Raw genomic sequence first — 23,518 nt, forward strand, 5'->3', positions numbered from 1 at the left:
AATAAATTAAAGTAATTAACCAATTGCTTTTTGGATCAGTCCCATTTTATGGAGCGGAAATCTCCTTTCTGGTAGAGGTTCAGGTAGAAGTTTTACTTGAGATTCATGGAAGAGGGTTATAAAACAATTTGTTAACAATTATTGAAGAACTGAATGGAAACAGATGTCCTCCTATTAACCAACAATCCTGATGCTATGTTAACAACAACAGTAAATCCTGAGACTATAAGCAACAGAAATGTCTCTCTTTTCTCTTACTTCCTACTCTGACTAACCTCTCTTCTCTAACTGACATCTTTCACTCTCACTGACTCTGATTCTGTTACTTCAGCTAACATAACTGACTCTCCCAACTGCCAAATGCCTGCCCTTCCAAATCCCAACTGTCCTGGAATGCTGCTGCCATTCACCTGATTCCTCTCCCTAACCTGCTAATGTGTCCAATGCATTACACTCAGACAATACAGGCATGGAATATCATCGTCATCCTGAAGCTCCCTGCGGCACCTGGCTGGCTAATGCCATTAGCCAGACTGCTATGAGAGATGGACCACTGGTTTAGCCAACATGGCAGTTCTTGTGGCTAGCTCTGCGCTCATAAGCTATATGCTGTCAAACTCTGACTGCTTTGGATGGAGTTCTGGTCTGTTGTAGCTTGTTTTTAATGGCTCAGCAATGCAAACTGGAGGAGAAACTCAAAGGGACCTATGGAGGAAGGAGGTGTGTTGTGGGAGAAAGAAGAAGGAAGGTACTCCCACCAAGGGAAAGAGTGAAGATAGGGTGGAGGTGGGCTGAGTAGCCAGAGAAAGCCAGATCATCTCTCTATCCTTCTTTGTATGGCTTCTGAGGAGTCTTTAGAGACTAGAAAACTCAGTTGGTATCTAGTGGGGAGTCTTCCCTAGGAGACTTCTAACAACTTCTATCAGCCTCCTGCTCAGGCTCCCCCTTTCTCTCAACTTTGCTTTAAAAGGAGGCAAGACCTTCTACTGCCTGTATGCAGAAGTGAGTATAAGCAACATCTGGGAAAGTGTCAGTGAATCCCATAATGGAGCCCACTTACATCTAGAATATAAAGCTGCTTCGGGCCTCAGTGACTGAATGACATGAAAACATGCTGTTTTCATAGGTAGGTTCTAGACCATGTCCAAACTACCAACCCCCCCCCCCCCAAGCCCTGGAAAAATTCATTTATTTCCTGGAAAATCTGGAAAAACTCTCCCATTGGAAAGCATGGGGAATGATTCTTCATAGAGAGAGCAGAAGACTAGAGTAACAGAGAGCGAAGACGTTGATATGCTTGCAAATGGCAAACCCTTACTGATTGACATGAAACTTCCAGACAAAACCATGAAAGACAGAAATGTGCTATCTTCACATGTAGGTTCCACACCTCGCCCAGACTACCATAAAAATCCAAAACCCTGAAAAAAATTAATGTCTCAGAAAATACAGGAAAACTATACTATTAAAATACATGGAGAATGAGACCTCATAGAGCTAGAAAAAGACTAGCGCCACAGCGAGGAAAGCTATTCATATGTTTGCAAACTAGGGATGTGCCCGAAAGTACTTCGGCGCTGGCAGAGGTGGTTCTTTAAGGGCGGGGGAGGGTGCACTCACCCCTCCCGCTGCGTTTTCCCCACCGGCGCTCCATTAATTCCAATCTCCTTGGGGCAGCAGCATTCCTCCCTGCTGCCCTGTTGCCATCATCAGCTGGAAGTGGCCGGAAGTAAAGGGGGCACGTGCGATTGGTACTTCCGGCCGATGACGGCAACAGGGCGGCAGGAAGGAACGCTGCTGCCCCAAGGGGATTGGAATTAATGGAGCGCTGGTGGGGGAAATACAGCAGGAGGGGTGAGTGCACCCTCCCCCGCCCTTAAAGAACCACCCCCGCTGGTGCCAAAACGGCCTCTGGAGCCGAAACCTTTTGGAGGCCTTTATAATGGCCTCCGAAACGTTTTGGGCTCAAGCCTATTGCAAACTACAAGCCCTCACTGACTCACTCACTGATTGACATGAAACTCCCAAACCAAAACATGAATGTTAGTCACACTACCACAAAAATATAAAATCCCAAATAATTCATTGAACCCCTGCTAACATGGCAAAGAGGCACCTTTTGATGTGGTGATTCTCTTTATTTAGCAGGGGGAGAGTAACTGGCCCTATCCACCCCCAACACAGTACTTCCAGTGACTGTTGCTGGTGTCTATCTTATTTTTCTTTTTAGATAGTGGGCCCTTTGGGGACAACTGCCCTGAGCCATTTTTGGAAGGTCGATATATAATGAATGAATGAATGAATGAATGAATGAATAAATAAATAAATAAAGTTAATTTCCCAGAAATTGTGGAAAAACTTTCCCATTGGAAAGCATAGTGAATGATACCTCATGGACAGAGAATTACAGCAAATATTTATACCCCTGTCCCCAAAGGACTCACAATCTAAAAAGAAACACAAGACAGACACCAACAACAGTCACTGGAGGTATTATGCTGGTGGTGGATAGGGCCAGTTGCTCTCCCCTTGCTAAATAAAGAGAATCACCGATTTTAAAAGGTGCCTCTTTGCCCAGTTAGCAGGGGAAAAGACTAGAGTTACAAAGAAGAAGACTAGAGTCACAGAGAGATAAGACGTCCATATGCACACTGCAAACCCTTTTACTAGTTTCCCTATAAGCATCATCTCTGTGACCTCAGTGAAACAGCAATGACCACAAAAGCTTATGCTACAATACATTTGTTTATCTCTAAATAAGGGTGTTTTCAGATGGAGAAATACTCCGTTTGAAAACAGAAAACATTTCACTTATCCACAACCTGTCTAGATGACATAATGGCAGCCAACGGTTATCAGATGGTGCTATAAAATTTCACAATGGGGAACTACAGCATCTGAACAGGGTGTGGAAAAGCAGATGGACCTTCCACTTTCATTGAAGTTTTTCACACAGGGCTTTTAAAGCCCTTTAGCTCCCATCTCTTCTGGAATGGAGGGTGTGTGTTCACATATCGGGCAGATTTACCCCGGAGTCTCTGCAGATTTACCCCAAAGTCCCTATCGGGGAGCACTTCACACACAATTTGGGTTTTTCACTGTGCGTTTGAGTGCAGCTCGGTTTATATCCAGGGTAAAAATAATCCACCTTTTGCATCAGGTTTTTGGGATAACTTTGAGTTCACAGTAAAGCCTCCCAGAAAACCCGCAGTAAAGACTCCATGGTATTCTCTGTCTGGAAACATCCTGAATTTGTAAAATGCCAGAAAACTCATTTTTGATTTCTTCCTTTTGGGCCAACCTAGCTACTTTCTGGAACTTGTCAACAACAACTCAGGAACCATGGCTTTAATACATCCACCACTGTTCTTCTCCTAGTTCCTCATTGAGCAGAATCTACCACTTCACCCTCATTCCTCTTGCCCATTTCCCCATTCACCCCCATGGATTGTGTCTCTAAAGTTAACTCTTACCTTTCCTTGTTCACTGGGAATCCAAAACGGCTGACTCCATATCCACACCCCCTTGGTGGTGCTGTTAGCCCCAGGTCGCCACTCAAATCCTGTCAGCGGCTCATCTTCCTGACCCATCCACAATGCATCTTCAGTTTCCTGTCAACAAGGATGAAATGCAGGGAGTGGGATTCGGTTTAAGAGCTAGAAGAGCTGATGGCATAAGATGGTGAAGAGATTTGGGCTAGGAATTGAATTTAATAGGAAAGTGAGATTCTGAGGGTGATTTGGGGGTTTCAGTCAAAATACTTAAAAGGATGTGTGTATTATAGTTAGTGGGTAAAGTTGCCTCCTAAGGTAAGCTGTTTCAAGGACTGTTTCATTTCCCCTATTTCCCCCTCTCCAGAGCTGCAGTGCACATACAAAAACACTGTCCATTTCATTCACAATCAAAAACAGGGAAGGAAAATGGATAAGGACCTTTTGTTCGCAAGGGCAAAGGCAGGGCACATTAGAACTTGTATAGGTGTGATGGTTTGTGAGGAGATTGTGCAAAGATGAAAAAGAAGTACTCGGAGTATGTTTTAAGGGCCACGTGGATCAGCCTGAAAGAGCTTAGATGCGGAGTGCTAATCAGGACAGAAAACCATCTATGTATGATACTGGGCTGGACTGGGCCCTAGTTCTCCATAATCTAGTTCATATAAATGGAAAGGGTGTGACATGCCTATCTCCCCTGTTCGTCCCACCTCTGACACTGGCCGTTCGTGTCTCAATTAAACAGAGAGGCAGGCTTTAAAATTTTAAATACATAAAAAGGTATAAACGTTTTAATACCATTATAAACTATTTATTTATTTATTAGATTCATATACATCTCACCTGGCCAAGGTCTTCAAAACAGTTTACAAAAAGAACAAGCATTGAATATGCAAATATTATCTGATCCAGCTAATTTTCAGGTACCAATCCAATGAGAACTGGCTACTGCAAAGTGCAGACACCCCTAACCCACTTGCACATTCTCAGGCTCACCGGGTTTTGAAGTCGTCGAAGGAGATAGTTCAGCAAGAAGGATTTGCCACGCCGTTGCTCCCCAAGGATGGAGATCAAGCAGACAGGAGCGTCCTTCACCTGCCCCTGCTCCAGGCAACGGCTCAGGGCCTCCTCATCCAGACAAAGATCACCATTCTCATCTAAACCCACCAGCTGCACCGGCTGTCCCGACTGCAGTTGATCTGTTGCTGCCTCCTGCAAAAGATGGGACCCAGCTGGGTCAGACCAAGCTTACTGTTGCCTAGTCAGAATCCACGGCCCCGTACAAGCAGGTGAGTACATTTTTATGTGGGTGAGTTACTTCTAAGGGCTTAATAACAAGGGAATGGGTCTGTGTAGTTTGGGCATGATGGGGCTATAGCTGAGTGTAAGAGCACTGGCTTTGCATGCAGAAGGTCTCTGGTCCAATTCCTGGCTTCTCCAGGGAGTTATTAGCACATGGCTTCATGCTTCGGAGTAAATGTTGAGCGAAGCCACTTTGAACTACACTCGAGGCATTGCGGGAAGCAGCCCCTCCCCTCTGCTCTTCGATTTTGTTTTGAAACAAGTTCACATGGCGTGCTCCATGTTCTCCTTCCAGCCAATGGGGGCGGGAAAAAGTGAGAGCTTCCTTGGAGCGATATCTGATTTCTAAAGAGAACATCCCTTTTATCATGCTAATGATTCTATGTCAATGTGTCTCCCTATTTGCTCTGGCACTTTCAGAAAAGTAGCTTAAAACCAGCATTTTAAAAATCTGGAAATATGTCAAGATAAGCTAGAATTCGCATCACAAAGCCTGATTTGTGTGTGGAGTAGGTTCAAGGGAGTTGGGGGTAAGTTTGGCTGGTGTGTGAATGCACACACTCTCGTCTGAAGTAGATTTGGGGTAGAAGCCCTGTGTGTAAAGCTTCCAGGCAGGGTTGAGAAAGACTCCTGCCTGAAACCTTGGAGAGCCACTGTCAGACAGTGTAGACAATACTGAGGTAGATGGACTAATGGTCTGTATAAGGCAGTTTCCTGTGTTTTTAACAAGGCTGTTTTAGGGTATTCTCTATTTTTGATGTAATAACTGCTTTCAGGATTATCTAATCTTTTTTGAAGCATATACACCAGTGTTGCAATGCAAATTTTACTTACTATAACCACCACCACAAAATGGTGTAATGGCCACTAGCTTAGAAAATGTTTTAAAAGGACATGGCATATTTCAAGATGGAAACGTCTATCATCCCATTCTATCGAGTCTTCATGCAGAGGTGGCATGCCTTTGAAACCAGATCCTTGTGACAAATGATAGGGGAGAGCCCCACCATCATGTCTTGCTAGTGAGAATCCAGAGGCGATAAAATAATGATGGGTCTTTGGTCTGATCAGGCAATTCAATTTTCAGATACAAAGTTGTTTCCAAGTTGTGGTGAGCAAGTTGCCTTAATGTTTTTTTTTTTTTTAAAGGAATCACATTTTCTCGGTGGTGGCTGAAGGCCTCTATGAGCCTGTAGTGATGGTAGGGCTTTGGGAGACAACTAGACCTCACTCAGAGCAACTGCTTAGCAGGCTAAGCCTTTCCTAATAAGTGAAAAATCCCAGGAAATTCAAAATAGAAGCACCAATCCTGAGGACTGGGTGGGAACTACCCACATGGCCACCTACTGAAGAAAAGAACGCTTTATTTTCTTAGTTATTTCTATGACAACTCGTCATGGCCAATTCGCTGCGGCCAACTCACCACCGGTCAATTGGACGCGGCCAACTCGCCACAGGGACAACTCATTGCAGGAGACAACGCAACCCCCCGCCCCCCGCAAGCCCATCCTGTCACTTTGGCTTTTTACCCGGAGGGGACAAGCAGGAGGGAGGTGAGAGGGAGCTAAATTTCCACCTACCACCCACCAAAGCGTGTTTTTCACATTCTGCAGTGGAAGGAAGAATCTCTCTGCATCCTGTGGGGTTGTGCCTCATAAGAAGTGAAATGTTAGGTGCAAAGCCTGCCGTTTTCCTCCTCATATTGCCCCTTTGTGGGTCTCCCCAAAGCAGCAGCAGACCTTGCTGCTGAGTTCTCTGATTAAAGCAGACTACCTCACGTGTATCCCAGGGATATTAACAAAACACTTGGGGGATAAATAGTTCAGATTGGTGACAAATATGAAAAAGGGGCTATTTTGATCCAATATGGCAATCTGGTCATAATACTGCTCCAGAGTCAGTAACAATTATACTGTGGACCTGCAGACATCTAAAAGCCTGATCAAGTATACACTTATCCAAGCTCTGGCAGTTGTACAGGGCTGGGCCCAGAAACAGAGTGAGGAAATTGATCTGCACCAGACATTTCAATTCTCATGAGGCACAATCCCACATGTAGGAATGCAGAGAGATTCTTAAACAGTCTGACACCACACCAAATACAAGCATGTTTTGACAATTGTGTGGTTATTTTGAAACCCCAAGATGTCCAACAAGAGGCTGTGCTCTATATGGGGAGGATGCGAGGAGATATGCCAGTTTTCAACATGCGGATAACGTGGCCCAGATGAGATAAGTAATATGGGGAGGATGCTAGGAGATATGTGATATTCCCCTTAGGGAATATATTAGGGGAAGATATTCCCCTTAGGGGATGGAGCTGCTCTAGGAAGAGCATCTAGGCTCCAAGTTCCCTCTCTGACATCTCCAAGAGAGGGCTGAGAGAGATTCCTGCCTGCAACCTTGGAGAAGCCGCTGCCAGTCTGTATAGACAATACTGAGCAAGATGGACCTATAGTCTGACTCAGTATATGGCAGCTTCCTATGTTCCTATATGCCAGTTTTCAACATGCAGATAATGCAGCCCAGACTACAGCCCAGTCTCTTGTTCATGCAAAAATAAATTAATAGATAAAAGCCTAACAGTCTGCACAATCCTGCAGAGTGAATGATTGGCATGGCATCTCGATATCTTCTCTTCTATGTAAGCAGTTTTATACTGGGCCATAGGGTGCAGTGAGTTGTAGTTCCTGCAGAGAATTTAAAAATAACAATACAACGTGCACACACACCTTGGCCAGGAAATCTCTTCCTAAGAGTTTTGCTAAACAATTAAAAATTCAACTAAACACCAGATCCCCCAAGTGTTCTGATAATATAACTGGGATACATGTGAGGCAGTCTGCTTTAATAAGAGACCTCAGCAGCAAGGTCTGCTGCTGCTTTGGAGACCCGCAAAGGGGCAATATGAGGAGGAAAATTGCAGCTCGCCTGCTCTAAAGCTCTGGTGCAGGCTTCGCACCTGACATTTCACTTTTCGTGAGGCACAACCCCACAGGTAGGAATGCAGAGAGAGTCTTCTTTCCACTGCAGAACGTGAAAGACATGCTTTGGTGGGTGGTAGATGGAAATTTAGCTTCCTCTCACCTCCCTCCCGCTTGTCCCCTCAGGATCAAAAGCCAAAGTGACAGGACGGGCTTGCGGGGGTGGTGGTGGTGTTGCGTTGTCCCCTGCGGCGAGTTTTCCCTGTGGCGAGTTGGCCAAGTCCAACTGACCGGCGGCGAGTTGGCTGTGGCAAGTTGTCCCATTCCCGTCCCAGGAAGGCCCTGAGGAAGCATCAGGCTGAGAGCTGCTGGGGAAATGGGAAGGCCGCAGCCAGTGAGTAACAAATTAGGACCAGTTCAGTTAGACGCATGAAGGAACTTGCATTTTTCTTTTCTATATTGCTTGGAATCTGAGTTGCCAGGTTTAATGAAAGCTCACTCTCTTTTACAATCTGCTTTATGAAAAGACAATTGATCTCATCACATAATCTTGTTTTTCTTTTAATGTAATAATACACCCTTGTTGGTGACACATGCTACTCTTCATTTTGAGTCTGTCTTAGTCACACACTTTGAAGGCTTAAGATTGCTCAGTCCTTTTTGGGAGGGTTTTGCCACATTATGCCCCGCTCCCCTTCAGGAACCTTACATGGAGAGTGGGTTTTCCTACATTAAAATAAAGTGGATGGTGGCAACCTACTGGAAATCCCTTACAGACAAGGATTCAACCCCAGTGAACTCTCCACTGCTCCTCTGGGTCTGTAGGAGTCATGACGGAGCCTGAAGCAGGGTGCCAAAGATCTCTCCTGTTCTGTGCAACCTTCTCCTCTCTTCCCCCTTTCTTAAACAGGAGAGGGCAGGAGGCCACCTTGCTGGTGCCACAATAATCTGCTGCCTGAGGTGAGTGCTTCACATCGCCTCATGGAAGGGCTGCCCCCACACTTTCTGAGTAGCTGGGGAAATGCACCTTGTTCCCAAGGTGGTACACTTTTAGACAGTAAATCATTGCATTTATTTGATGTGACTGCTGAATAGAATGAAGTTATATGAGTGTCTTGGACACCTACTGGATATCGTATGTTACATGATTACTTAGACGCAACCTTGGGCTCCCCAGATGTGGTCTCACCAGTTCACTGTGAATCTCTTGTAGAGGGATCTGTCCAATTTTTTCTACCAGGCTTCGCAGACGAGTGTCTGGTCTTATCCTGTCACGGCTGCAGGGATAGCGGCACTCAGGGCAGCGATAACCATGGGGTGAGAACCCACTCCAATGGGCGGAGAGACAGAACCTGCAGAAATTGTGCCCACAGTCAATGGAGACGGGGTCCTCAAAGGGCTCCAGGCAGATGGAGCATGTGATATCCTCTTGCAAGTGCTGGATCATGCCTCCTGGGGGCTTCTTTATGGGGACTGATGGTGAGGTTGGCCTGCAAGACATGTAGCAAAAGTAGATTGCTAAACAGCTGGAGCCCAGGATCTTGAATTCTATTTCTAGCTCCATTAGTGAAAAACCTGCTGGATAAAGCAAAGGATTCTGAGAGCCTTGGCTCTGCACTTCTCTGAATAGGAAGTATGATTCAGTGGGATGCAGGATAATTGTCTGGGAGCCAGAATCCTTGCATATTGTTACCAATTGTGAGAGAGGAGTGTGGCTCAATGGGTTTGAGCAGGAAAGGATCACTGGCATTTTCCAGAAAGTTAGCAGTTTAGCAGATTTACTTTTTATAATTGAAAAAGAATTTACCGAGTTAACAAATGCATCACATATTATGCCCATTGTTAGCAATATTGTATTTTGGCTCAAATATAAAGATAGATATCATAGAATAAAGACAATATATCAGCATAATGATAAGATGCAGATGTAATGACTTTGGATCTCATAATCATGGATCTCATAATCAGGAGGGTATTACAGGCTCTCATATGGCTTATCCTTCTCCTATCTCCTGCTCAAATTTCATCCACCCTTCCTTTTCTTCAGCAATAATGATAGTTTGTGTTATGTCTGCAATGAGGTTGTGGATAAAGTATTAGTAGATTTACTGTAAACCAGTTTGCGATACCTGAACTGACTTCTCTTCTTCCCTTCCCATCCCTTTTGTGTTATATCTATTTTCTGTGTCATTGTTAATCTTTGTACAGTGCCCAGAAATTTCCTAAGCACTGTGCATGGATGTATTAATATTTATAAATTATGTATTTATAAATACATACTTATATTATTAGTAATTTATTCATAAGATCTGGCAGTTTTCTTGCTGAGGTCATATTAAAATGTTTGATTACCAGTACAGCTGTTAACCAATGAAATAACATTAGTCTGTTAATCATCTCCCTGGTAAATGATTAATCAATTTATTGATTACATTTAAATAAACTGACCTATTGCCAAAGCTTCAACACAGGCTCCTTTTTGAGATACTGAAGGAAATGTGTGATAAATTTATTTTACAGTATAGTGAACAAAAGCTAACATGGAAGAAAACAGCATTAAAATAGCACTGGAAAAAGCAAGGGTCCTCTTGAAGCTCAGATCCAACCTATTAAAATAGTCTAGCACTGATCAGTCAACTAAAGCCTTAGTTGATTAATCTATTGAATAAACTAATTAAAACTTGCAGTTCTAATTACCAACTAAATTCATACCTATTATACTAAAAAGAATGGCATCAAGTAACCATAGGGATAAATAGAATTTCCCAGTGACCACTGATTCTATCTATTGATCTATTTATAATATTTGTATACCATCTCAAACGCATGACTGGGCAGTTTACAACAAACATAAGACAAAATTAAAACAGAGATTAAAACATTAAAAACAGTTCAAAACCACAATTCAAGTAAAAAAGCTTGGGTGAATAAATGCATCTTGAGAGTCTTTTTTAAAACTTTCAGAGATGAGGAGGCTCTTATTTCAGCAGGGAGCCCATTCCAAAGCCTCCGGGCAGCAACAGAAAAGGCCAGTCCCTTCTCGTTGAATAGCCATAAATACACTGCATTTCCAAATGTGTTTAACTAAGGGTAATTATGTGGCCTACACAGTGGACCTTTAGCAACCATTCCCAATTGGCTATTACTAAACAGAAAGGATTGCCCTTCTGAATGGTCACTAAAATCCACTGGGCTGGATGGGAGAGCCTGATCTTTTATAGAAATTCTAAATCCTCTTTTTCTGTTTAAACATTTTAATAATAATGTGAAGTCAACAAATGCTAAGTTTTAGTTAGTTGCCTGATTCTTTCAATTACTATTTCCCAATGACATATTTTTCTTCGACACCCCTTTCCCTCAGCCTACTTACAATTTGGTGTTGGTATTTCCCATCTTGCAGCCAGTGTGATGGTGACAGCCTTTGACAAGATCAACGTCTCCCCGCCTTCTAGAACATTAAAACAGCACAGTAAAGTGAAGAAAGTATTCCTTTCTCAATATCCTGTGTGGTGTATGGAACTGGGAAATGGAGACGGGGGATAGGAAGTTACTAAAACACAGAAGAACCTTCTCTTTCACTACATTTTGGAGGGAAGGGGAGGAACGTATTTGGGCAAAACTACACTGTGACTGCTGGAATTCATGGCCACTGACTATGGAAATTTAAGCTTGAAATAAGAAGAAGCGTTCAATCCATAGAAGCTATAGAAGTATGGACTGGTCTCCTTAGAGACTGGGAGCCCTTTCTCATGATCCATGAGAAGGGCTTGAAGGGGCAAGAGGAGGAAGCTTCGAAAAGCTTACCTCCCCCACAGATGATCGTCTCCTTGTTGCTGGGCAGGTGAATTGCCCACCCAGACGACTGCTGGCTTCTGCCAGCAGCAGGGAGGTTTGAGGGCTGGGGGGCCCCCAGAACTCCCATGATGCACTGTGCGAGTGCACGGTGCATTAAAGGGGAGTCCTTCGATGCCGGCCACGTGGCTGCTGGTGTGTGAGTGCCGCGCAGCTCCCGACACATGATCAGTTAGCCCGGGCAAATGACACATTTGCGCCCTTAACCTGGGCTAACAGTCAGGGCTCCCTTGAGGGTTTGCTGCTGTGTGGCTCCTGGTGGTTCCCACACACATGCAAAACTGGGCTGGGCTTCCTTAGCATGGTTTTGCCTGAGCATGAGAACAGCCGATGTAACTTGAAACTTTCAATATGAAAACATGTAGAAAAGCTATTGTCACGATCTCACTGTGCTGCTACCACGTGTCACAGCCCCATGATTTTAAAAATTTAACTGCTGCCATCAAGTAGACCTTTAAGCTTACTCTGAGTCTACTAAAAATAGCCTTCCAACTTCTGTTGTAATAAAAATAGTAAATGTTAAAACATGGGGAAGCTTTTAGGCATGGGATGGAGAAAACAGAGAAGAGCTACAGATTTTTTACACTAATAAGAATTTTTACTTTGGGAAAAAAAATCAATTTAAAACAACAGTTCCTTTGGAAAATCTAATATCAGCACAAGCAAATAAGCACACGGAAGAAATAAAATGTGATCAAAACGAATCCAAACTGGCCTAACACTGGGCCCTAACTTCAGACTCCTTATCTAGAATCTTTTGCATTTGTCTCAGATTCTGCAGCAAACTTGGCTTTTCCCTTGTTTAGCCTTAGGTCCTGCTCTGGGGTTTCAATCTCAGACTGCTGGTGAGTGATGCAGCTCTCCAGAGAGATAGATTCTCTCTTAGTGATCAGAGATTTTTCAGCTTTTTTTCTTAGGAACTCTCTTCAGTTCTTCTTTCTTCATCTGCACTGCCCTCTTCACTTGGACTCCTCAGCTTGCAGTCTTTCCAGCTCTCCAACTTGTACTCTGAACTGCACTCTTTGAACTCCTTTTTCAGCACCCAGCACTAAAACTCTGCTGAAGGCAGTCTTCTTATATACTCTAACTTCATTCCCATTTCCCCCAAACAAACCAATCAGCACAACTTAAGTTCCCTCCATTTTTCAAAACATACTCAGTAAAATCCCCTCCACATTCCTCCAAACTTTTACCAGTCAACCTGTTCTCCCTCAAAAATGAAACTCTAGAGCAGGAGCTGCAAGCCTTTGACCCCTGCACAGTTTTCTTAACACAGTGAATAGCAAGGCAATTTGCAACATAAAATCCTATACATAAAAAGTGAAGCTTTAGGCCCAGTTCCATCACAGCTCTCTTGGACATAAGTCAGGAAGGTGTTTTGGGAGGTGTAGAGGCACAGTGTGTGTACAGTACTTGGGATTTTCTTGAAATTGTAACCCAGCAACCCAGTTTTTCTAAAGTGTTCACATACATTTTGTATTAGTAAGGCTCAGAGTGCAGGTTCCTATATGCATGTACCTCACTTGATGTTTTACAGCTGCATGTGCAAACTCACTCCATGAAAAGCATTAAGTCCTGGATGAAGATGCACATCCCCATCCAATTTGGAAATATACCCATTCAATTTAATAGGAGGGGGGCAGGAGGAGCATTTTGAAACAGATATGGATGCATGTTCATTCAAATCAATGTGGGGACAAGAGGACCACTGTGTTTAGATATGGATGTGCATTCAGTCAATTCAAAGGGGACAAGACCACTGGGATATAGATATAGATGCACATCCATTCAAATATGAATGCATTCTGAGATGCGCATACATGTATAGATTCTGCCCATACATTCAGTAAAATTATGAAGGGAAGGTGAAAATAGGCCTACATTCTAGATTGGTGGTGCTGACCTATGAGAGGGTGGTGATTCAGCTGTCATCCCTGACCTTAAGCCTGTTTGTTTAGCTTAACAAAACTCCAGCTGAATACTATTGATCTGTTCAAGCACAAAGATTAAAAGTTACTTGCCTCCTTCCCAGCAGCTGTCATGGCTATTGCATCAGGTAAGCCTTCCTTTATTGAAGGGTAGTAGTAACAACATTGTTTAAAATGTTACTCTCAAAATCTCTTTATCTTCCATTCTCAGATAAACTATTTTGTACTGACTTTTTCTTTCTTTCTTTCCATTCCTCCCTCCCCCACACCATTTCAGAACATCAGAAATATGGGGAAAACCAGACTGCACCCACCACACTCAAGACTTATGATCTTTTGCCCTCAAGAGTTTCAGTCTGACATTGTTCCTGATCTGAATACTTAGATTTTTTCTTTCTGTTTCACTTTTGATCTTGTATACCCAGAGATGCATGTTTTGGGCAGTATAAAAATATGTTAAACAAAACAACAACCCCAAAACGAAACCAAAACGAAATACTCCAAAGTGATGGGGAGGGGAGGAGACGGAACAGTACTTAATTCCTAGAATGAGAGGTTCGAGAGCTATCTGAAAGTCATGCTTTTTGCTCTGGAGTTTGTACTCCCTAATGTGGAGATTCTGGTTGTAATTACTCTTCAGTGAGGCAAAGTCAACAGGCACACGCTCAAAGGCAGTTTATTATATGAGGGCTTGGAGGTGTGGGGAGTGCATAAGATATGGAGCAGAACCACTGGTGATGTAAATGTGAGATTGTGTACCTCTCGGGATCAGATGCTGGGCACAAGCATCAGGGGAGACCATAGAGCCAGTGTGGTCAAGTAGAGGGAATGTTGGTCTTACGCAGGAGAGAGACCCCAGGTTCAAATCCCCATTCAGCCTAATGGTCTCTCACCTTAACATACCTAGCAAAGTTGCTGTGAGAATAAAATTGTGGGGGTGGGAGCTGAGGTATGTATGCAGACCTGAGCTTATTGAAGGGAATAAGGGATAAAAATGTAAAATAATGATAAAAAACAGGGGACGGGTTGTAGCTCAGTAGTAGAGTATATGCTTTCCATTCAGAAGGCCTCAGGTTCAAGCCTTGACTTCTCCAGGTAGGGCTGGAGGGGGAAAAGGCCCTGTCTGAAATCTTGGAGAGCTACTGCCAGTCAGTGTAGACAACAGTGAGCTAGATGGACCAACATGCTGACTCTGTAGAGGGCAGCTTCATATGTTCAAGGCTGTTGCCTTGAACCCTTGCTTGTAAACTTCAGAGACATATGACTGCTTAGCTACATTTTAAGTCCAAAGGATCCAGGATTTCTTACCATTCATGGAGCTGTTTGTGGAACTTCTACTTTTGTTTGGTGTCCAGTGATACTTTTGCAACAGGATAACCAATACAAGACACCTGGGCCTAACAAGCCTGCATTTTATGGGAATCTCCATTGAAAAAGAAGGGAGGAGAGGCAAAGATTAAAAGACTAGACCCATGGCTACATTAAGGGTCGGGCCTGGAGCAGGAATCATGTGAGTACAACCTGTTCTGCAAAGAGCTGAACCCTGGAGAAAAAGACCAGGGACTTCCTCTCTACAAATGCTAACACTGAGGCCTAACAAAAACAAATCCCAAGGAAAAATGCAATTGAGTTTGTGACATGAAACCAATGGCACTGTGGGAACAATGAAGGCCCTTTTAAATTTATTTAGCTGTCACTGCCATCTATGAGGGAGGAAGGCAACCCTAGCAAGGCCTCTTCTATTTAAGATTTTAAAATGCCTTAAGCTAGCTGTCTCTGGGAAGGATCTGTGTGGTAGGAGCAGCCCTAACCTGCTGTCCCCAGTTCTGCTTCTGTAGTTCTGAGCATATTGTCACCTGCTATGCCCCCAGTTAAGTTTTAGGAGGGTGGGTGCTTCTGGGAAAGTGCTGCTCTTTGCCCTACTGTGAGATCCAGAAATCCATGACTTGAACTCTTTTTTATACATGTTTAGAAACCACCTCTTGCTCTGTAAATGGCTTTGAGCATTTTTTTTGTTGAAAAGCATTTTATAAATATGCTAAATCATTCAATAAACCTATTATTATTATTTTTGTTTACACAGTCAGACAGGTGTTATTGACTGGTTTGTTTTATCCAGACACTGAGTCCTTCCCAAGGACCTGGGATGGCTGAATTTTATTATCAACGAGTATGTGTAAGCCCGTTGTAATAACGGGCTCTAGTGGGGGGGGGGGTTGCCTGCTGCCGCCTCACCCGCCTCGGGCGCACTCCTTGGCCTGCCAACTTTGGCTGAGGCGGCGGCTCTGCCGCCGCCTCGGGCGCACTCTCCGCCCGCTGCTTCTGCTCCTCCGGGCCCTTTTGCCATAGCGGCGGCCGCCGCCATCGGGGCCAGTTGCCCCGCCGCGGCCACCCCCACCTTGGCCCGCACTCCTCGGCCGCACTCTCCGCCCACCGCTTCTGCTCCTCCCGGCCCTTTTGCCGTGGCGGCCGCCGCCGCCATCGGGGCCAGTTGCCCCGCTGTGGCCACCCCCACCTTGGCCCGCACTCCTCGGCCGCACTCTCCGCCCGCCGCTTCTGCTCCTCCCGGTCTCGCCGTGGCGGCGGCCGCCGCCATCGGGGCCAGTTGCTCCGCCGCGGCCACCGCCACCTTGGCCCGCATTCCTGTTCTCCAGCGGCCTGGTCCAACATGGTCGCCCGTCTCTGGGAGGCCGTATCTTTTTGGGCTGATCTGCGCATGCGCTCTGCGCATGCCCAGAACGGCCCAAAAAGACACGGGCACACGGGATCACGGTCTAGGCTTTTATTATATAGGATGTTGTTGTTGTTGTTATAGATATCGTCGCAGAATATAGCTGTTCCCAGTAAAGTTGCTTTTTGTAATTGGCTGATGGTGATTTCTGTGGCCCCTATGGTGTTGCGGTGCTCTTCAAGGTCTTTTGGAACTGCACCCAGGGCGCCAATTACCACTGGGATTATTTTGGTCTTTTTCTGCCACAGCCTTTCAATTTCAATTTGTAGATCTTTGTATTTGGTGATTTTTTTCTATTTCTTTTTCTTCTATTGTGCTATCCCCTGGTATTGCTATGTCGATTATTTTAACTTGTTTTTCTTTCTTCTTGACTACAGTTATATCTAGTGTATTGTGTGGCAGATGTTTGTCTGTTGTTGTTATTGTTATTATTATTATTAATTTTATCATCACAGGAAGCTGCCTTAGAGTCAGACCATTGGTCTATCGAACTCAGTATTGTCTACACTGACTGGCAGCGGCTCTCCAAGGCCTTTGGAGACTTTCCCAGCCCTACCTGGAGATACCAGGGAGTGAACCGGGGATTTTCTGCATGCAAAGCAGGTGCTCTGCCACTGAGCTATGGCCCTATCCTTTAAGGGGAATATCTTACAGTAATATCCCATCCAAATGCAAAGCAAGGTGAACTCTGCTTAGCAAAGGGGACAATTTATACTTGCTACCACAAGACTAGCTCTAATTTAATTAATTAATTAATTAATTAATAAAAATATGTGTATACTGCTTTCCAACCAAAGTCCTCAAACAAGTGTACATAGCAAAAGGTATGAAGAAACGCCTCCCTGTTCCAATAGGGCTCACAACCTACAAGTGGAAGGAAACTTGTGAAGAGGGAAACAGAGTCATGTCTTCCCTCTGCACTTTTACCTGAACCTGTCAAAAGAGCCTATGCACAAACACGTTATACACACAGAGGCTCCATATGCAAAACGAAGGGGCCCTGGTGGTGATGTGGAGCCTATAGATGTGCAAATTGTATGCAAGTTTCATCCTGCTTGCCCCTGTAAGCATTTACTGCCCCACAGACAACTACGTGAACACTTCTTGTGGTTATGTAGTGAAGCAACTCTCAGTACAAAAAAATAATAAATGGTATCTAGTAAGGAATCACTGAACTTAAACACTCAAAACAAAATGCTCAGAGAGGTTTTTTCATTGAACCAGAACTGAAGCTAAAATCTCTTGGTTGCCTTGAACCAAAGAGGTAACCAGTTAAATAAGAGATTCTTAAATACTCAAGGGATTATTTTGAGGAGCAGCAAAGGGATCCTGTCTGCTCCAGATGCATTTGGAGAAACTATGGGCCACCTGACACAAGAAAAGGAGGAGGAATAAGTGGCAGGGCCCTAGGACTGGTAAACCAGGCAGGTTTGCCTTCCCACAGGTGGTTGCCTAGCAACAAGGCTTCAGTGTGGATGATGATGCTTGAACTGAAGCAGGAACCTTCTTGCCTTCCCCTGGCAATGCAGTTCCCTCCGTGTTGTCACTCTACCATTGCATCTGGTTATATATACATATTATTTTGAAAAACCTTTAAAACCTTCAAAAATAAATGGAAGCATTTATTTCCTGAAGTGTATTCATAGCATCCTAGGGTTGGAGGGGCCTTTGTTGGCTATCTCATCCACCTTGTAGGCCATCCCATCCACCATTGCAGGAAATCTGCTGCTAGAGCATCTCCAACAGGCAACTATCCAGCCTCTGCTTGAAAATGCGGGAGAGCCCCCCATTCCCCTAGGCAATTGGTGCCATTGCCGAACTGCTCTGTTAAGCAGTTTCTCCTAATGTTCAGCCAAAACCTACCCTCCTGTAACTTAAGTCCCTTCGATCTAGTCCTACAGTGGTGCAGCAGAGGACTAGTATTTTCCCTCCTCTGTGTGGCAGACCTTTAGGTATATGGAAAATGCTATAATACCTCCTCTCTATCTTCTCTTCTCTAGGCCAAGCTCCTTCAACTTTTCCTCATTAGCCCTATCTTTATTGCTATCCTTTGAACCCTTTCCAGTTGGTCTACACTCCTTCAAAAATGTGGTTTCCAGAACTGAGCACAGTATGCCAGATGATGAGCCGGGTCTCACAATCAGTGAGACCCAGTTTGGGGAGCTCCTGGTTTGGGGAGCTAAGTGGGAAGAGAGAGCTAAGCCCGCTCTCCCCACACACGAGCCGGGCGGGAGCCCTGGGAGGCCGGATCAGCCGCCCACACGATTGCCGGCTCTGTGATGGAGCTGGCGGGGCCTGGGGAGTTCGGGGGCCGCGCGGCCCTGGAAGCTCCAGTATGCCCTGCGCGAGCGCGCAGGGCATACTGAAGAGACCCCTGGGGCCGGGAGGCGACTTTTTACCTCCCCTCCGGGGGTCTACTCACAATCAGAAAAACCGGGTTTGCAGAGCACTCGCTCCGCAAACCCAGTTTAAGGGGAGGGGTACTTAGGCAGGTTAACCGCCGGGAGGCAACCAGGCTTGGCTGCGGGCCCAGTGGCTCCCACAATCATCCGAAATCGGTCTAGGCTCCCCTAGCCCGATTACGGATGATTGTGGGAATAGCCTCAGGGACTGACTAATGCAGAGTAAAGTGGAACTATTGCTTCTCATGACTTGGAAACTACAATTCTCTTCATGCAGTTTAAAATAACCATAGGTTTTTCATTTTAGGGGCGGCAGTGCAAGCCATGTAGTTCTACATTCTTCATGAAATGCATCTAAATCCATTCTAAACCAGTTCAAAGTGTCTAAACGGATACCAAAGCACTTTTCAAAGTTACAGTAGTATCGGAACTGGAACTGAACTGGAAAGTTACAAAATACAGAGGAACCTGAACTGGAAGCAAACCCACTCTTTTAATGGTTCAGCTCTTGGTATCTAAGCAAGAGCTGAAGCCTATAGTTTGGAGGGGGTAACAAACTGAATACCAGTTGCCTTGTGTGTCTGAGGAAGGGTACTAAATGCTACCTACCTTGTATGAGCCTTTCCCCCCCTCCTTTTTTTAAAAGCAGGGGCAGAAGGGCATCTTGCCACCTTGGTAATGCGCCAATAAGCTGCTGCATGAGGCAACTGCCTCAGCTCGCCTTAGGGAAGGACCACCCCTTAGTTGTTAGAAAGGCAAACAAGAGGGGAAGGCTGATGCCTTCACACTGTATTGCAAACTTCCCAGAAACTGGCCACTGGCTGGCCACTGTTAGAAACTAGATGGACTTTAGTCTGATGCGGCAGGATTCTTCTAAGGAGATTTTAACTTTGCCTTTGTCCTGCTATGATTCTTTCTCTTAACACCCTTTAATAAATCAGTCATCAGCACAATGGGGATTAGTCTATGTCATCAAGGAAAGGGCTATCAATAACTCTTAGGCATGACAGCAAAATGGAGCTTCCATGTTCAGAGGCAGTATACCTCTGAATACTGATCACAGAGACAAACAACAGAGGAGGACTGTTGTTTATATGTTCTGCTTCTTTGTGAGCATCCAACTGCCTGGCCACTGTGGAAAACAAGATGCTAGGTGAGAGGGAGTTTAAGCTGTTTTCACATACTTAGTAATCTCTCCATGGCACAAGGCATCAGCATGTGTGAGAGACTTAATCTCATGTCAGAGACTAAGACAGTCACAGTTTACCATGGCCTTTTAAACCAACAGTGCTAAAACTAGCTGTGGACAAGGAGGGGCAAAACCCCACCAAATTCCAGTGACCCAAACAATGACTCTGGGATTACACACACCCCCCCTTCAAAATTATCAGAGGAGATATGTGTTTTTGATCTCTGGAGAAAACCAAGAAAATGCCTGAAGTTTTCAGCTTGACTGACCCAAATTGAGGAAGTGCCTGCAACACCCCTGAACTATCAGCAAGTCACAAGAGCCTTTGCATTAAAAAAAGATGAGGAGAAACCATGCCCGAGCCAGGGAAACAGAGATGGCAGAGATAGGAGTCCTTTCGGTTACATTGCAAGACTGGGAGCAGGCTAAGATGGGCGCCCAAGGAAATGGAAAGACTGCATTTCTCATGGTAATGCTTCCCTTGCTCAATGTGCCAGCTAAATATTTCTGAACAGAGAAACTGAGTATGTTTCACACAGGGTGGAGACAAGTTTCCCAGTTCAGATATCTGTGTGTACTCAGCATGAAGAGATCTCTTGTCTATGTGCTGACACAGTGCTGTTAGTTTCAGTGGGGAGATATGAAAAGTATATGTATGGGGAACTGTCTCCTATGGTGAAATGTATGAGAAGCCATTACAAATATGGGCGCTCCAAGTATGCAGAGGAGCCCTGCACTTAATAAGCAGTGCTAGAATGAGGTGCACGGGTGCCACTTTGCAGTGGAAATCCAAACCCATACAATCAATCAATCAATAATAATAATTATAATTAGAGTGCTTCTTAGTGTTTAGCTCACTTCACATGTATTATCTCAGCAATCTTTACAATAAATCCTGTAAAGGAGTCCAAGATTTTTGTAACTGGCCCTATCCACCCCCAGCACAGTGCCTCCAGTGACTGTTGCTGGTGTCTATCTTACATTTATTTTTAGATTGTGCTCTTTGGGGACAGGGAGCCATCTCATCTTATTTATTTATTATTTCTCTGTGTAACCCCCCCTGAGCCATTTTTGGAAGGGTGGTATAGGAATCGAATTATTATTATTATTATTATTATTAGTAGTAGTAGTAATAATTCCCTGTAATATTGATAGAGAGCCACCTAATGGTGCAGCAGGGAAGTAAACTGCCTAGAGAGCAGGCGGCTGTTGGTTCAAATTCCCGCTGGTGTGTTTCCCAGACTATGGGAAACTCCAATATTGGGCAGCAAAGATATAGGAAGGTGCTGAAAGGCATCATCTCATACTGTGCAGGAGATGGCAATGGTAACCCCCTCCTGTATTCTACCAAGAAAACCACATGGCTCGTTGCCAGGAGAAAACACCAACTCAAAGGCACAACCTTTCCTTTACTATTGATAGAAGAGGAACTGTGGCTGAGAGAGAGAGAGAGAGAGAGAGAGAGAGAGGTTTGCTCAAGGGCATCTAAGGAGTTTGTGGCTGAGTGAATAACTCTGGTGACTAAGCCTTAGTCTTAATGGCAACAATAAAGGGTGTGTTGCTCACTCACTCACTTCTGAGCTGTTGGGCATTGCTGCCTTAATCTCCTCTCTTTTTTTTTTTAGTACACCTGGAGAATATTTACCAATGAGAGATGCAAAGGATTGGATTTAGGAATGATGAAGAGGGGAACTGCTGAACAGAGGCAAGGCTATTCTGTTATATGAAAGAATGGGAGCAACTAAGGGAAAAAATAGGAATTTTCCCATTGGGATCTGACTGAATAAGTCTGTTTGGAGTTCAAGAACATTGTTTCAGCACTTCACAGTCCCAGTCTTAATTTGAGCCAAGGACAGTTTAGAGGTCAGCCACAAGAACCTACTTTCAGAACCAGCATGCCAAGTAATAATAATAAAATAATAAAAGTTAAATAATAAAAAATAATTAATTAATAATAATAAAATAAAAATAATAAAATTTTTGGGTGGTATCCAAAGAAAGTTAACCATGGCAATTCAAGGGACAAGTTAATTATAAATAACTTGTCTCATTGACTTCAATGGTGTTTAGCTGACTTCCTTGGGACATAATTATAATTTTTTATTTTTTTTACGTTTCTGAGGATTGAATTATTTTAAAAATGTGTTTCTGAGCATTCACAGAGTGAGCCTCCCACAACACAGAGCCACAGTCCACCTGCCTAATTCCACACCCTCGAGATTAGGGGGCACAGCTTCCAAAACAAATGGCTGACTGTGCTATGTGGGACCACAGCAAAGCTGGACATATGGGAGGGAGGACCTGCCTTCCCCTAAAACCATATTCTGCATTTCAATTTTTTGCATTTCTCATCCCTCTTATTCGAAGTGGGTGGGTTTTGTTTGTTTGTCATTTCTCATCTCTGACATTCTGTCAGTCCTTCATGAACTATAATACAATTGATTTGAAAGTGGCTCGCCTCTTCTTCTTCTTCTTCTTCTTCTTCTTCTTCTTCTTCTTCTTCTTCTTCTTCTTCTTCTTCTTGTAATCCTGTGTTAGCAACTTTCAGATTCCAGACAAAAAGGCATTGCTTTTGAACTCCTACCCCAGACCGTTCCCAAACACTCATTCAATGCCCTTAACCTTCGCACCCCTGGATCTCCCATACAGAAGTGCCTTGCATATAAGCATTCCCTTGTAACCTTAAGTAAATACTCCCCCTCCACACACCATCAATTTGCAATTGTCAAAATTAGTCAAGGTGCACCCCAAATCCAACCTGATCTCTATCTCGACTCTCCCAAGCAGAAGGGGAATGTCGAGGCTACAACCCTATGCACACTTGCCTGGGAGTAAACCACATTAATCAGTGGGGACTACTTGTGAGTCAACATGCATGGGATTGTGCTGCTAGTCAAATAAACCCCAAGACTCCCGAGGAAAGGAAAAAGAGCAGAAGTCTTCCTTGCTGTCAGCTGGGCATGACAGTGCACAGCACCAAGACCAGCTTCCCTCCTAGATGGTGAGGCGGGGGGCGAGAGTAGCCTCATCCAGCAGAGGAGATCCCCCGCCCCCACTTCCTACCTGTTCCAGATAAGGTGCTGCAGGTATCCTAGTGCCTGGGGGCGAAGAAATAAGAAGCGAAAGTAAAAACATCATGTTGCTGGAAGAAGTGTGGCGGCCACTTCCTCGTTCTGGTGATGCCTGTCGCACAGCCGTCTGGATTGGCCAGCCGTGGGTGGAGGAGGAGGGGGCGGGTAGCGGTGGGAGGGAGAGCGGGCGAGGGAAAGAAAGAATAATCAGAGACTGAAGGGAACTGGCAAGACGCACCCTTTCCAGTGTGTTTGTTGTCTGCAAAAATAGTGAAGAAGAGGGCTGTTGGATCTTAAAGACTAATAATGCATTGCACATAAGAATGGTAAATAGCCGTGCTGCTCCATGAGGAAAAAAGACAACCCAAAACCCACAGCCTGACAATACCGTTATTAGGATCAAGCAAAAGGATACAGAATTGTGAGCAGTAAGCTTTTGGATTCTGCAGAACTCTCTATCAGGCTTCTTTATTGTAGCGTACTGGAGCATCTAGGAACATAGGAAACTGCCATATACTGAGTCAGACCATTGGTCTCTCTAGCTCAGTATTGTCTTCACAGACTGGCAGCGGCTTCTCCAAGGTTGCAGGCAGGAATCTCTCTCAGCCCTATCTTGGAGTCGTACATC

General features: G+C 44.5%; 1 protein-coding gene and 1 long non-coding RNA gene across 10 annotated transcripts in view; one reads left to right on the forward strand and one right to left on the reverse strand.

Annotated features, from left to right (window-relative positions):
• RNF112 (ring finger protein 112) overlaps positions 1–23,031 on the reverse strand; it is a 37,096-nt gene extending 14,065 nt beyond the window's left edge. Inside the window, exons 1-6 of one of the 7 annotated variants that reach the window (XM_053261455.1) lie at positions 22,883–23,006; positions 11,088–11,162; positions 10,166–10,204; positions 8,907–9,207; positions 4,488–4,703; positions 3,474–3,611 (exon numbers count right to left, since the gene is read on the reverse strand). In XM_053261455.1, the coding sequence (XP_053117430.1) occupies positions 3,474–3,611; positions 4,488–4,703; positions 8,907–9,164 (612 nt within the window). In that variant the 5' untranslated portion in view covers positions 9,165–9,207; positions 10,166–10,204; positions 11,088–11,162; positions 22,883–23,006. Of the gene's footprint in view, positions 1–3,473; positions 3,612–4,487; positions 4,704–8,906; positions 9,208–10,165; positions 10,205–11,087; positions 11,166–14,805; positions 15,644–16,012; positions 16,892–18,203; positions 18,271–22,882 lie in introns of those variants that run through there. The other 6 variants (XM_053261451.1, XM_053261452.1, XM_053261454.1 and 3 more) reach the window with 6 other exon arrangements.
• Positions 376–22,272, forward strand: LOC128329791 (uncharacterized). Of its 3 annotated transcripts, none has more exons than XR_008309791.1 (3): positions 376–748; positions 4,482–4,780; positions 21,445–22,272. It is a non-coding gene; the product is annotated as an uncharacterized LOC128329791 (long non-coding RNA). The 3 variants fall into 3 exon arrangements; XR_008309790.1 differs by having other exon boundaries at positions 376–720; XR_008309792.1 differs by lacking the exon at positions 376–748 and adding an exon at positions 783–1,126.
• Positions 23,032–23,518: the final 487 nt, after the last annotated feature.

This window comes from Hemicordylus capensis, chromosome 6 (genome assembly GCF_027244095.1).
Source record: "Hemicordylus capensis ecotype Gifberg chromosome 6, rHemCap1.1.pri, whole genome shotgun sequence".
In the NCBI taxonomy this organism is placed as follows: domain Eukaryota; kingdom Metazoa; phylum Chordata; class Lepidosauria; order Squamata; family Cordylidae; genus Hemicordylus; species Hemicordylus capensis.